This window comes from Musca vetustissima, unplaced genomic scaffold (assembly GCF_032173495.1).
Source record: "Musca vetustissima isolate MV318-11 ecotype Yass unplaced genomic scaffold, APGP_CSIRO_Mvet_v1 utg12896, whole genome shotgun sequence".
NCBI classification, from domain to species: Eukaryota; Metazoa; Arthropoda; class Insecta; order Diptera; family Muscidae; genus Musca; species Musca vetustissima.
In genome coordinates, this window is record NW_026881031.1 from 87,804 (window position 1) to 103,552 (window position 15,749).

Consider the following 15,749-nt stretch of genomic DNA (forward strand, 5'->3'; position numbering starts at 1 on the left):
ACAGTCCCTACACAAATTTCTCCCAGTTTCTTTTATATAGGTTGCTTACATCAATGCGTAAAGAATGATAGTTGTAGGTGTGAGTGTGTGTGTGTGTGGGTGTGTGTGGGTGCGTGCATGTCTTCATTTATGTGGCCATATTTTGCGTTGAGCATTGCGTGAGTATTCGCAATGCCATGCAATTTTTTTTGTTATTTTTGTGCAAGCACAGCACGTCCAATGAATTGTTGGACTCGAATGGTCTGAATGATGGTTTTTAATCTTTGACTCTTTCCGGACATGAATGACTTAACGAAGTAGAATGAAGTAACAATAAAAGCGACATAACCAGAACAACACAGAGACGGGATACGAAAGTCAGCCAGTCATTATTTACTGGACAAATGGTGGCAACTAAGAAGGGATAATGCGAAACACAAAATGCAAACGCCTCCGCCATGACATACCAGTCCACACTGTGGACTAGAAATCATGCAATTCATTCATTGACATGGAAATAACAAATAAATGGTTCATAATTTGTTAATTTTATTCCGCCACAAATGAATTTTTATTTGAATGAATTAATTTTGGTTGTTTGTTCTGCCAGTCATTGTTATGCAGCCTAATTGTTATTGTTTGACATTCATTGATTCTTGGTTTCCCTTTCTTTTTGTTCCAGATATGGGCACATTCAACAACGTCACCGAGGGCCGTTTAAATGTCATATCAGGCCATCCGGCCATATTGGATTTGCCCGATATCGATTCAGTTCCTGCGCCATCGGTCATCTGGCAAACTGTCGATGGACCGCTCAATTATGACATCAAATACGCATTCACCAAATCGAATCAATTGATTATCCTCAACACCGACGAAGTGGATCGTCAGGCATATCGGGCACGTGCCATCAACACCCAGCTGGGCAAGGAGGAGACCAGCAGTTTTATACACGTGAATGTGAGCGGTGATCCGTACATTGAAGTGCCACCGGAAATTATTGTCCATCCGCAGGATATGAAATTGAAACGTGGCGAACAAGTTGCCGAACTGCAATGCATTGCCAATGCACGACCATTGCATGAGCTGGAAACACTGTGGTTCAAGGATGGCATTCCCATTGAAAATGCTGAAATTGCCCACACGCTAAATGATCCATGGAATCGTTCGCTGGCTTTGTTGTCGGTAAATTTAACACATTCCGGTGAATATTCGTGTCAGGTGCGTCTGCGCAGTGGTGGCCATCCGACACTGATAGCGAAGGCGAAAATTGAAATACTCGAACCGCCAACATTTTTTACACCAATGCGTCAGGAAACTTTCGGGGATTTGGGCGTGTTGGTATCACTGCCCTGTGATGTGGTGGGAGATCCACAGCCAACGGTGACATGGTTTCGTAATGCCGAACCTATCGATTTGAATAATGAAAAGTAAGTATTTCAGAAACACTTTTTAAAATCTGGGGATTTTTTAAAGAATATTTTTTAAAGGCTACCACAATGCAAGTTTTTTAATGAAAATTTTTTTTAAAGTCTACTTCTAGTCTTCTATATTTTAATGCATATTCAAGTCCTATCACAAGGCATAGATTTTTAAAGAATATTTTTGAAGGCCTATTATTAGGCGTGGACTTTGAACAAAATATTTTTCAATGGCTACTATTAGGCGTGGACTTTTTAAAAATTATTTTTCAATGGCTACTATTAGGCGTGGACTTTTTAAAAATTATTTTTCAATGCCTACTATTAGGCGTGGACTTTTTAAAAGTTATTTTTCATAAATATAAACAATTAATTTTGTTATTCCCTTTTAGATATTCAATTGCTGAAGATAATGCCTTGCATATTAAGAAATTGGAACTGGAGGATTCCGCCATGTATCAATGTTTGGCCATTAATGAAGCTGGTGAAAAATCTGCCTACACTTGGCTGAGAGTGAAAAGTAAGTCAAATCCTATATCTACTCTATAATCCTCGTTTAAATGCAATATATTTATAAGTACATGTAGTATACATACTCATCTAAAAACTACATATATGTATGCAGTTGATAATATTAATATTAAATCCCATCTTTTTTGAAATTTTCCATTTTCCAATACAAAAAAATTGCGGTTATGCCATTCACAGCTATTAAATTACCATACAATAGTGGTGGTTTGGTGGAATACAGTGCTTCAGCTACTACAACTACTACTAATAACCATAAAATATCAGCTACTAATTACAAACATAAAACCACAAAATTCATTAACCATCGTTTTAATATACCTTATAATGGCGGTGGTGACGCTCAAAGAACAACTGCTGCTGCTGGCTCAGCATTAACGCCAGCGCCTATAGTTACAACAATCAATGATGGTATCGATAATGTCATAACAACCTCCTCCTACAACGCCTTTTTGGGCGCGACGGCGCCGCCATCATCAAACCGTAATCGTCATGAGAGTCAGAACCATCGACACAGTCATCGTCATCATTCTCCTCATAGATTTAATAACAATCACTTGAAGAAGGTGTATGCAAAATCGAATGTAGATCTAACTAACGTTACTGCTAATGCTAACAACTACAACAACAATAATGCTTCATCTGCAATTTCCCCATCCATCGTCATCATTAATACCACAACTACTACTAGATGTGCTGCTCAACAGGCCACCACCACCACCACCTCAAACACCAAAACAAAACATCCTTCTAGTACCACAACTAGCAGTAGTCGTGGTACTATTATGGATATCCTTGGTGCTGGTGTAGGTGTTGGTGGTGCTGATTTCGCTGTTGGTGCTGGTACTGGTAATTGTGCATTCGTTAGTGATTTATTAAAACGCATTAAGCGTTTGGCTCAACCGCGCATTTTACGTGTTAAATCTTCGCATGCTGGTGCCACCACAACGGGTTCAGGACACAATAACAATAGACGCAAGGACTTTCGCTTTGGTAATAAATACTTTATCATCATTATGATTGTTAACTTAGTTTTGTTTCTTCCGTAAAACAATGAAAATAAATCTTAGTTTGTGGTTTAGTTTCTTTTGTTATCCGCAAATTCATTTCATTTATCTCAACGCACTACCACACACACAAATGCACATTTTGCACGTAGAGCTTTAGTATATTTTATGCAAAGCTTAAAGTTTAGAATTTTGTTACACATTTTATCCAAATTTTAGTTATTTTTAAACCACCTATAGTTGTAGCCGAGAACACTGTAGTAATTGCATAGCTGATTATTTAGATACATTTTTATATTTTATTTAATATTAATTTTTTTAAAAAATTTTTTATTATTTATTGGTCAATTTATATAGTTATTTTATTAAAAAATAAAAAAGATAATTTTTTTATACAAATTATCTAAAAATTTTCAGATGATATCTTATCTAACGTCATTATTTACGTATATTGATTAGTGATATTCAAAAAAAAATTATCTGAGTTATCCACTCTGTAAATCAACGATGGAGATATTTTATTTGAATTACTTTAAAACCGATATTCACTTCAATTAATAATTTCGGATCTGAACCATTTAATCCAGTGTAAAGTGGATTTAATCCAGTTAATATGGATAAATTGTCTGTTGCCTAATCGATGGTCTAAATATTGAGCTAAATGTATCTGTGCAATCTAATCGATTTTAAACCGATATCCACAGCAGTTACTGGGGTTAGATAACTTATCTGATCATTTTACAATCACCTTATCCTTTTGTGTGTTTGGATAATTTGGATATCTATGTTATCTTATTTCTATAAATACAACATTCAATATATTTTCGATGTAGATAATTTATCTGCGTTATTAAATTTAAAAAAATGTATATTTTATATAAGATTTAGATGCATTTTATGTGGTATCAATGTTATGCAAAAATATGGATAATTTATCTGAATTATCTATTTTGTGATGTGTATGTTAACGACGCAGATAACTTTTCTGAGTCACTAAATTTATTAAAAATTTGTTTTTTTAAATATGGATAATATTTCGATAATTTATCTGAGTTATCTATATCTAAAAAATGCTACCTTCGCATAATTTTAATGTACAAAATGTATCTGCCCTATTAAATTAAATCTAAAATTATGTATTGTTATCTATAAAATTTAGATACATTAAGATATAAATTATAAGATAAAATATTCAAAAATATGGATAATTTATCTTAGATATCTATTGGATATAAAAGCGAAGTTCGGGTTATATAACCAATTCCCATAATTTGCTATAACTTCTATGATAATAATTTATCTGAATTATATAATTTCTATAAATGCAACCTTCAAAATATATTTGTAATGTAGGTAATTTATCTGAGCTATTTAATTATTTTGATACATTGTCTGAGGTATCGATGTTATCCAAAAATATGGACAATTTATTTATGTTATTTAAATAACGCGGATAACTTTTCTGAGTCAGTAAAAATAAGATTTTAATGATTTTTTTTTTAAATACGGATAACTTATCTGAGTTATCTATTGGTTATAAGTGTAATATTTATATTATCTAGATGACGCAGATAACTTTTCTGAGTCACTAAATTTATTACAAAATGGTTTTAATGTTGTTTTTTTCAATATGGATAACTTATCTGAGTTAACTATTGAACTAACACAGATAACTTATCTAAGTTATTTAAAGCTATTTTAATGTTATCTAAAAATATGGATAATTTATCTGAGTTGTCTATTGGGTATAAAGGCGAAGTTTGGTTTATCTAAATAACGCGCATATTTTTCTGCAAGTCCTAGAAATTGGTGTTGATTGATATATTGCTCCAAGTTTTGTCCGCATATAGCCTCGGTATCCCCTCCGTATCCGTATTTTGGGCAAGATTTTCAACGACATGGGCTGTAATTTGATATTTTGGGTAACACCAAACTACCAAAAATGTTCAATATTGGTTCACTTTTTAGTATCTCTCAAATTTTCGGCATTTTGAGAAGTTTGGGCACGACTTTCAATCGAATTGATTGTAATTTAGTATTTCTCATTGGGTATACAATATCTCTACCAAAAATTACCAGTATAGGTCCAAATTTCAGGTTTATTTTCATATAACATTCCCTCCCATTATTCGGTATTTTGAGCACGTTTTAACTTGGTTCTCTCATTTGGGTAGATAATCTTACTGCACTCCATTATCAATATTGACCAAAATTTCAGGGTACAGTCCGTATAAGGATACATCCAATTATTTTGTATTTTAGGCACATTTTTCAACCATATTGGCAGGTAACTTGGTATTTTTGGTTCTCATTGAGTAGCAAATCCTCTTACCAAAAATTTTCAATATTGGCTTTAGTTTCGGGATATGTCCAATATAACGGAACCTTCAATATTTAATATGTTAGAGTCTCATAGAGTAGAAAATCTTCCTACCAAAAGTTATCAATTATGGCTAAAATTTCACATTAGACTCCTTATAATACCTCACATTATTGTGTTCAAAATCCTCATAGAACACGCTTAATTTTCTTTATTTTGGGTCCTTGTTCGATGCCATTTTTTCGATACCTACAAAAAATGATAAATATCGCATTTCAATTTCTGGGTCGCTTGAAAATCTTTCCAAAAAAATTGCATTGTATTCTCATCTTTATATTTCAGGTTTTTATATATTTCATTGTCTTTTGGTATTATCATTCAGTGGGACGTCCTTGAAGATTTTGATTTAATTTTTTTTGCTAGTTCCAATTTTTAGGATGTATTTCCTGAATGTAACATTTTTTGAGATTTTCATATACCGCTGCACAAGAATATATACATTATTTTAATTTCCTCCTCATAAATCGAATGTTTACTTTAAATTCTTTAAACCTCCCCTCCTTCCAGTTGCCTCGCTGTACTACCACATAAACCAAATATTATTTTTTGGGGGATTATTCCTTCTAATATTAATTATTATTATGATCATACATGCATATCAGCTTATTATGGTATATGGCTCATAATGTAAATTTCCATCCAAAACATGTTTGAAGTACAAAAACCAACAAAAGCCACAACAACCTCGAAAAAAGTAAAAGTAATTTTCTTGTATGTTAATTACAACGATAACTATGTAAGAAGGTTCACTTAAATTTTACATATTACAGAAAGGACATGTAGCTGAAGATGTGTGCGAGTGTGTGTTTGAGTATGGAGAGTGTTCAAGTGTTGAATCAATGTTTTATAGGTTCGTGTTACACGTTCGTTTCACTATGCTTGTTGAACACTACTAACCCATAGACCCCGTAAGGCAGCAACAACAACGACGATACAGAAGTAAAGTTGTCGATTTCGTGTCGACATGTGAAAAGGAGCAGTCCTTCCTTTCTTCCTGCCAGCCAGTCATTCATTCATACATATCATTAACTTTATTGCACTTAAAAGAAACGTATACGAGCAACCGTGAAGAACACACACTCCCACGAAACTAAAACACACACACACACATACAGCTATATGAACAGCCAAAATTATAGTTCTGTCACCATTAAGGTATCAGAACGTTGCTGGCTCCACCGTCAACTAGGTTTACCATTTGTAGTAGCTGCCTTCTAGGCTACTAGCTGCTTGCTGTTCACCGTGTTTTACTCCAAGTACAGGTGCTCCTGTTGTTGCTTCGTGTTATTAATACAACAACACGACGAAGCATATGTTGAAAAGTGGCTTCGTTACGAGACGTGGCAGTTAGGCACGATAACGCTGAAATATATGCAATGGCGCTATAACTTTAATGTTGCATTTTCTTCCGAGCCTGTTTTGTATGCCAGTAGTCCTTTCAGGTTGTTGTGTTGTTCCTGTTTCTTTTTTGGCAACGACAACTACATCGAAATTTTTTATTATTTAAAATAGTTTTCAACACAGCACATTAACGTTTCCAGATGAATGATAGTGTTTCGGAACACATACATACATTCTTGTGTATGTGTGTACTTTGGTATCTGCTCATTTACTTAAATACCATTACAAAAGCCTTGGTAATTATTTACTTTAATGACTATATAGATATATGTGTGAGAGAGTGCCTAGTAGGTGGTATATTTATGGACTAGGCCACCACCACCTGCATGTTTAGCCCATAATGTTTTTTGCGATAGTGTCAACAAAAGATATTATCTTCTTCGAATACAGTGACATAAACTCGGGCAAAATTTAGGGCGCAATTTTCGAAATGCAACAATAATACGTAGACACAAACTGGGAAATGCCTATAGCCAGGATTGATTTTGGAAATTAAAGAAATAAAAATATAAGTTCTAAGTGTTAAGTTCCGGCGGGGCCCTTTACGATGAGGATGACATTTGAAATGCCTAAAAATCGTGTTTTGACTTTTAGATGAGAGCTATGTCATGAAAAATTGCTGCCAGGAGAATACGATATATCAGACTACTGACATTCAGGTCGAATAAATGGGCAAGGTCCTTGAACATACTATGTTGAAACACGGTTGGAGAATAGGCCATCAAAATACGTATAAAGAGGCTGAATATTTATATGGCGACTATATCCAAAGAACCACCGATTTATATAATTTTTGGTAAGAAGGATTGCCACCCAGTGATTAATTATATTATTGAAAAACATCCATGACACCTAAAAATCAATCGGAACTTCTATATGTGGCCCATGTCGTCATGGTAAATTGGTGCCATGGCAGAAAACGAAATGCTACCCGATATATAAAATTACAGCCAATTATTTTATATATCTTGCAAAAAACTACGAATATTGGTGGGTACCTATATATATTTGGAACCTAACATAACCTAACAAAGCACACTGTGCTATCACGGTTAAACATATTCATGCCTTCATATATAGAGATGTAAATCTCATTATTTTAACATATTAAATATGAAAATGAAGAAAAGTTTTACACCACCAACCAACCAACCCGACTCTATGAAAGATAAAAAAAAAACAAAATAATGTAATTATAGCCATACCACAACTATGTTAACTTTCGAGGTTGTTCGGGAAACATGAAAATAAGAATAAAGTTACGGGTATGAAATGAAACTTGGCAATAAATTTAATATTTCATAAACAAGGAAATATGACTAAAGTTGGACGGAGCCAGAGCGAGCTGCTGGGAGTGTATTATCTCGACATCATATCACTTAAAGTTTTGATAAATATGTTAACACAACCACTTATATATGTATGGAAGTATTATAATACTAAAGTGTTGGGAGAATATAAATTGCATTATTTAAAAACAGGTGTGGGATGCTGAAAATTTGTTGAAAAAAAAAAACGAATAAGAAAATTTACAGAATAAACAAAATTATTGAATTTTCATAACCTCCAACATAAGGAAGCACAAAATTTTATATATACCCCTTTAATCCTCCCGTTTGCACCTCCAAATATTCACAGGGGACCTATAAAGTATATAATTTTGATTAGAATAAAATTCAATATCGATTAACACATGCCCGTTTGTTGACATCACGATAGAGATCGATAACGTTTAGAAAAAATTGTACCTAAATTGCTACTTCTCAAGGTTTGTTATTTAAAATGGGATATGTCGGTCCACATTTTGCTATAACCCCATATAAATTATGCCTTTGGACATGTTTTTTAAGCAAATGGGGGCTCAATAGAGATATGTTGAGTTCTTATAGGGATTAACCGATTTTACCCAAACTTTGCACATCGTAATATTTCCTCCAAACATTGTTTAAATTTGAAAAGGTGGAGTATCGGTACACTCCTTCCGGTACCTTCCCCACTAAATGTTGCTGAAAATGAAATTTACAATATCATACCAATTGACTATCTAATATTAATCAAATTTTGCAAAACTTCGTATCTTTACCAAGCCTAGATCAAGTCCAAAGATGCTACAAGATGCCTCTGGCATTTGACATTTTTGTACCCTATACAATTATGTTGTCAGAGTATTATAGCTTTTTGTATCGCCGCGAAATATTGGTCCTAGACCCACCTTTAAGTATACCGATCATATCTCAACTCGCTAAGTTCGATCTAGAAATGTTGCATGATGAAGGGGATCAGGCCAAAGAATAAGCATGGCATGATGAAGATCGGTCAATATTTAGCGGGTCAAATTTACTATTTACTGCTGAAGGACGTAGGGGGGAATGTCGCGCTGATCGCTTCGAAGTTATACATGAAGTTTCGGTAATGGACAAAGACAACGCTTATAATTTTCGGTGATGTTGAGATGTCCTAAATGGTGCAATGTCGCTATAGAAGCCATTATTATATGCAGAACATCTGACCAAATACTTAGAACGGCTGATTACAATATTATCGATCAATATTCCGAGGGTAAAATCAACCAAAACCTAAAGTGACCAAATGTTTAATTGGTTACGGGAAGCAAGATTTGGATAATATGCCAGGGTTAGGAAGTGGAGCTGTTGGTTTTAATTCGGTCACAAGAGTGCAAATGTCGCAACATATTGCCCATGGTCAGAAAATAGAAACGCAGAAAGTAAGATTTTCGTGATAGTTGTGTAGGGCATCATTTGGTCGGCCCCGTCTGACTATAATGCTCGGCTTACGGCTTTTTCTTGTTTTAATAGCAGTAGTCTCAATTTTCATTATTTCATTGGCAAATGATTCTTAATAAAATTTACACATCTTCATCGATCTATGGATACAGCCCTCATATAAATATCCAGCCAATTTATATGTATTTTGATTTCCAACCATATGCACTATATTTTAGGATTACGAAGGATCTGTAATTTGGTATTATTTGGACCTTGATAGGAAAAAACTTCTTGTGAGAAAATTGTCCAAGGTCACGCGTAATTTCCGTTTTGTTCGAGATCCGAGCCCAATTTTCAAAACATAGTTTCTGCAGTTTGGTATTTAATTTTCAATTGGGAACAATTTATCGGAGCATAGCTCTCATATAACATGTTCGGTTCGTCCAAACTTATTTACTTGTTATAATTGTATCCTTCTCAGAAACACATTCTAAAGATAATGCTTAGGAGGTCGATACATTTTTGGCATTTAAATTTATATCTAACTCATTTGATAAATATCAATAAAAATTACGACCTTCAGAATTGTTTTTCAAATACCTTCCCTTATAAAGTAGGGTATAACATATCGTCTAGAGGGGTTTATATATTTCAAAAAAAAAAAATCATACAATCACTTTCTCCTCATATCCTTCCCTAAATCCCTCATTAAGTTTAGACATTAAAAATTCCCTTCGCCTTTTCATACGACTTCTCCTCCTCGCCCTCCTGCACCAACATTCTTTTGTGTGCATTATCTACTCAACAAACAAAAAGCTTTATAAGCGTGATGATGACAATAATGAGCTTGGCAAACTTTTTTCTTTATTCTTAAATTATTTCGTTGTCTTATCCCAGTTTCTTTATTTTTTAGGAAAATTTGTTCATAACAACTGTGCTATTATATTTCAAGTTTTTAAATACGATACCACCACCCATAACTGCTGGAGCTTTTGATAAATAATAATGCTACTTATTCTTTCCCTCTCATTGTTTATTAAGCTACGAAGCTGCTTATCAACACTCTGAACGACAACGATACACGTAGCTCATTCCGAATATCCTTTGGCATGAAATTACCACGAAGACAAAAAATAAGAAGAAGACATTATTTTGTAGCCTTAAAGCATATGTGTGTGTGCATAGAGTTGTTTTGTAGGTGAAATGTGTGTAAGCAGATTGGTCACAATAAAAAGAAGCACACAAGTAGGGTAATTTCCTAATATTATGAATTATGTATGGGGGAGTGAACTGAAAGTTTGCATTCTCAAGAAATAATATTTCTTTGCAACAGGAATGACCATATTTTTGTTATTGGGATAATATATATATATATATATATATATTCATTGCCAAAAACATGTTTTTGAAAGCTATTGCAGCAATTTCTGGTGAAGAATTTGGCCTAAATTGGTTGAAAATCGTATTTTTTTATGGGCAGTAGTAAAAGGGAGTCATTGATGGGATGCCAAGTCGGGTTTGTACTGTGGGTGACCAATAAATTCCACGTTTAGGTCGAATGGCACCTGTTTCTTGCAACTTTTTAAGTGGAGAAAATTTACATGTGGCATATGGCAACCCTGAAAGTGCTATACTCACAATCAAAGGGGCATAGCATTATGAAAGTTGTTCTCAGTGTCCTTATAATGCCATGTGATTTTTGGAGAAAGTTAATTTAGGTGTGTGTGTGTGTGTGAGTTTGTGTGCATATACGCCGAGATTCTTAGCAATATATTAGCGTACGTGTTTAACGAAAATGATGTGACGCGACGACGAAGACATGTATACGACACCATTAAAAGTTTGTGATTTTGGAAATATGCAACATCCATACGTACATATACACAAATATCTTTCTCTGAACATGTTCGTTATGTGAACGTGTGAATTTATAAGTTTTTCAAAGAATAATATTCTTAATTTTGTATTTTCGTTGAAAATCCATTAGAAATTGAAACCCAGAAGCCATTAAGGACGAAATTTGTTCTCTCTTTATCTTGTCTTGTGGCAAGGTATCAAATGATATACCTACCACCCCAAAACTTAGCACAACTTTAATGTTTTCAATTAAAACACTTTGTTGTGCTCCATTAGATGCATTTAAATTGATTTCAATTTCCACAATCACCACCACCACTACTACCACAGCTCCCAAACTAGTATTCAAAACATTTTTAAAGAGATTTGTGGCCATTCTTTGTTAATTACTTTCGGTTCACATCATCCAAGTCATGCAAACAAAATTTAACTTTTTAATCGAAAGAAAACTTTATTCCACATCATTAAATTTATAAGGAGATTCAGGAAATGCAAAGTGGTGGGAGGTGAAAGGGGGTTTGGTAGGCGATTAAAAAGAACTATTAACAACTGGGAAACTTATCTGTACATAAATAATAAAACTGATTTGTTAGATTATTTTGAAGGTTCAGGAAAGGATGGGAATATAAAACTATTTTTCAAATTGAAATATAAAGCCTATTGTTGGGCCCACACTTAGGTTGTTAAAAAAATATTAAAGCTTTCAGATTAAAAAAATATTTTTTATAGGCATTAAATCAGGCGTAGATTTTTAAAAAAATATTTTTGAAATTATAGTCTAAAGCGTAGATTTTTAAAAAATATTTTTAAAGGTCTTTATTAATCGGCAGGTACCAAGGCGTAGATTTCTTAAAGTCTATGCCAAGGCATAGATTTCTTAAAGTCTATGCCAAGGCATAGATTTCTTAAAGTCTATGCCAAGGCAGAGATTTCTTAAAGTAGATTTCTTAAAGTCTATGCCAAGGCATAGATTTCTTAAAGTCTATGCCAAGACGTAGATTTTTTAAAGTCTATGCCAAGGCGTAGATTTTTTAAAGTCTATGCCAAGGCGTAGATTTTTTAAAGTCTATGCCAAGGCGTAGATTTTTTAAAGTCTATGCCAAGGCGTAGATTTTTTAAAGTCTATGCCAAGGCGTAGATTTTTTAAAGTCTATGCCAAGGCGTAGATTTTTTAAAGTCTATGCCAAGGCGTAGATTTTTAAAGTCTATGCCAAGGCGTAGATTTTTTAAAGTCTATGCCAAGGCGTAGATTTTTTAAAGTCTATGCCAAGGCGTAGATTTTTTAAAGTCTATGCCAAGGCGTAGATTTTTTAAAGTCTATGCCAAGGCGTAGATTGTTTTAAAGTCTATGCCAAGGCGTAGATTTTTTAAAGTCTATGCCAAGGCGTAGATTTTTTAAAGTCTATGCCAAGGCGTAGATTTTTTAAAGTCTATGCCAAGGCGTAGATTTTTTAAAGTCTATGCCAAGGCGTAGATTTTTTAAAGTCTATGCCAAGGCGTAGATTTTTTAAAGTCTATGCCAAGGCGTAGATTTTTTAAAGTCTATGCCAAGGCGTAGATTTTTTAAAGTCTATGCCAAGGCGTAGATTTTTTAAAGTCTATGCCAAGGCGTAGATTTTTTAAAGTCTATGCCAAGGCGTAGATTTTTTAAAGTCTATGCCAAGGCGTAGATTTTTTAAAGTCTATGCCAAGGCGTAGATTTTTTAAAGTCTATGCCAAGGCGTAGATTTTTTAAAGTCTATGCCAAGGCGTAGATTTTTTAAAGTCTATGCCAAGGCGTAGATTTTTTAAAGTCTATGCCAAGGCGTAGACTTTTTCAAAATTATTTTTTAAAGTCTATGCCAAGGCGTAGACTTTTTCAAAATTATTTTTTAAAGTCTATGCCAAGGCGTAGACTTTTTCAAAATTATTTTTTAAAGTCTATGCCAAGGCGTAGACTTTTTCAAAATTATTTTTTAAAGTCTATGCCGAGGCGTAGACTTTTTCAAAATTATTTTTTAAAGTCTATGACAAGGCGTAGGCTTTTTAAAATTTGTTTAAGTCTATGTCAAGGCGTTGATTTTTAAAAAAATATGTTTTGATGTAGATTTTTAGGTGTTTTAAATTTTAAAGTCTATACCAAGTGATTATTCACAACATGTTCCAAATCATAGATTTTTAAATATTTCCAATTGTTTTATTTTTTTAATTCTATTAAAATTGTAATTAAAAATTATTTTATATATATGACTAAATTTCAGCCATATTTATTTTACTTATAGTCCTCCACCAGCCCGGAGGCATGAAATGGCAAAAAATCTATATAAAAAATGCATTTAACACGAACTACATACATGCATGAAATTACTGTTGTTATTGTTGATGTTATCAATTTATGCATTTTATTTTACACAAAAAGGTTGTACTATTTACAATTGACTGGGTTGTTGTTACAACAGTTGTCCGTTATCGCAGGCCAGCAATCGCGTAGTGCCTAAGTGCTGGTGCTGTAACACAACTGCCTTGTACTTTTTTGGGTCAATAAAATACTAATCGTTTGTTTATTTATGAACTATAAAAAATAACTGCATGTTATTGTTAAGCGTTTTTATTACAAACAAAAAAAATCAAAAGCTTCAGAACGCCCAAAACAAAATATTTAAAAAAGGTGTACGATTAAATCGTGAATAAAAGGGCTCGATATATTTTAACAGCATTACAAGAAAAGGGACTTGTACTCGCATTTGTGTTTAACTAGATTTGAAGAAAATTTTCTTTACTATTAGCGGACAATATTATTCAGATTTAAAAAAATCGCATCTTCCATGCGCTTCATAAGTGCATCTTTCCAGTCGTTTTTTTTTTCCCTCTTCAATCATTCCATTCTAAAATTATAAAGATATCTAACACACACATTCACACAATCATTAAATTGTTAGTGATAGTTGTTGGTCTGTTCCTTCTTTCATTGTATTCAATGCGATGAAGTTGCGACTTCTTCCCTTTTGATTGAGGGAGTGATAATAATCACTTTAAATTAATATAATTTTCAGCTTACAAAAGTTATATGTTTTTCGTAAAGATGCTTTCAATATAACAAAGGAACCTCCGGGCAAAGTGGAAACTTTTAACTGATCATACACATAAGGGAAGGAAGGAATAAAACGCTAAACGTAAAAAGTGAAGACTGTGGAAAATTCAAAGTTCTTCTAAAAAAGAAAAAAACGAAGGAATGAATGAACAATTAACATTGCAAAATGAAAATTAAACAGCAGCCATATAAAATGCCAGTGTTGCAGTTTTAACTAGGAAAAAATTGGCACAGTGGTGGAAAATGCCAATAAATTTGAAATAATAAGGACTTTGGAAAATATATTCTTAAAAAATAGGCCTTGGGTAAAACAATTATTTTGAAAAATCTACGCAAAGTTATAGAACTTGAAATGTATTGCAAAAAACCTACACCACCATGCTGTAATCTTAGAAATTAAAAAAATCTACACTTTATTAGAGTCCTTGAAATTAGTTTTAAACAAATCTACGACGTGTTAGGATATTAAAAATCTTTATCTTTAATCTACGACATTTTGGGGTGCTTGAAAATTATTTTGGAAAAAATCTACGAATTGCTAGGGTCCTTGAAAATTATTTAAAAACCAGTAAGGAAAGTAGTAAATTCGGACTGGGCCGACAATATGATACCCTTCCCCACTTTGGGTAACTGTTCTCTTGAAGGAACATGATCATGTCTTTCTGCAACCTATGATAAATTTAATTTCACTCGGGCAAATTTAGAGTCGTCTGCGTACCATGGGACAAATTTATGGAAAACGATTTATAGCAAAATTGATTCACTATTCGGTACGCCGCACTGTTAATTTCAATCAGGCACCCGTTTGAAATACATATGGAAGCTATGGCTGCATCTGCACCAATTTCAACAAAACGCAATAACGCAATTTCAACAAAAACGCATTCAAGTCTCAATTTGATACGTTGTGCAATATTTCGTGTTAATCGAACAAACATTAGGAATTTGGTGCACCATTTATGAAAAATCGAAATCTAAGCCGATTTTCCCAAAACGTACCACACTTCATTACAGACTCAATTCATTACACTATGCCAAATTTCGTGCAAATCGAAGGATATATAGGGACTTTATTGCACCATTCACATAAAATCGGACGAATATATATATATATATATATGGGAGCTATATCTAAATCTGAGCCGATTTTCACGAAAGTCATTCTAGACCTAATTCATTACTCTGTTCCAAATTTTGTGCAAATCGAATGATACTAAGGCACTTTAGTGCACCATTTACATCAAATCGAACGAAAATATATATGGGAGCTATATCCAAATCTGAACGGATTTTCACGAAACTTAACACACATCATTCTAGGCCTAATTCATTACACTGTGCCAAATCGAGTGATATATAGGGGCTTTGGTGCACTATTTA

General features: G+C 33.5%; 1 protein-coding gene across 1 annotated transcript in view; it reads left to right on the plus strand.

The window, feature by feature from the left end:
- The window catches only part of LOC133327100 (protein sidekick), an 87,342-nt gene that overhangs the window by 22,908 nt on the left and 48,685 nt on the right, over positions 1-15,749 (plus strand). Inside the window, exons 3-5 of the mRNA XM_061535675.1 lie at positions 662-1,409; positions 1,793-1,920; positions 2,109-2,921. Coding sequence (XP_061391659.1) covers positions 662-1,409; positions 1,793-1,920; positions 2,109-2,921 — 1,689 coding nt within the window. The remainder of the gene's footprint in view (positions 1-661; positions 1,410-1,792; positions 1,921-2,108; positions 2,922-15,749) is intronic.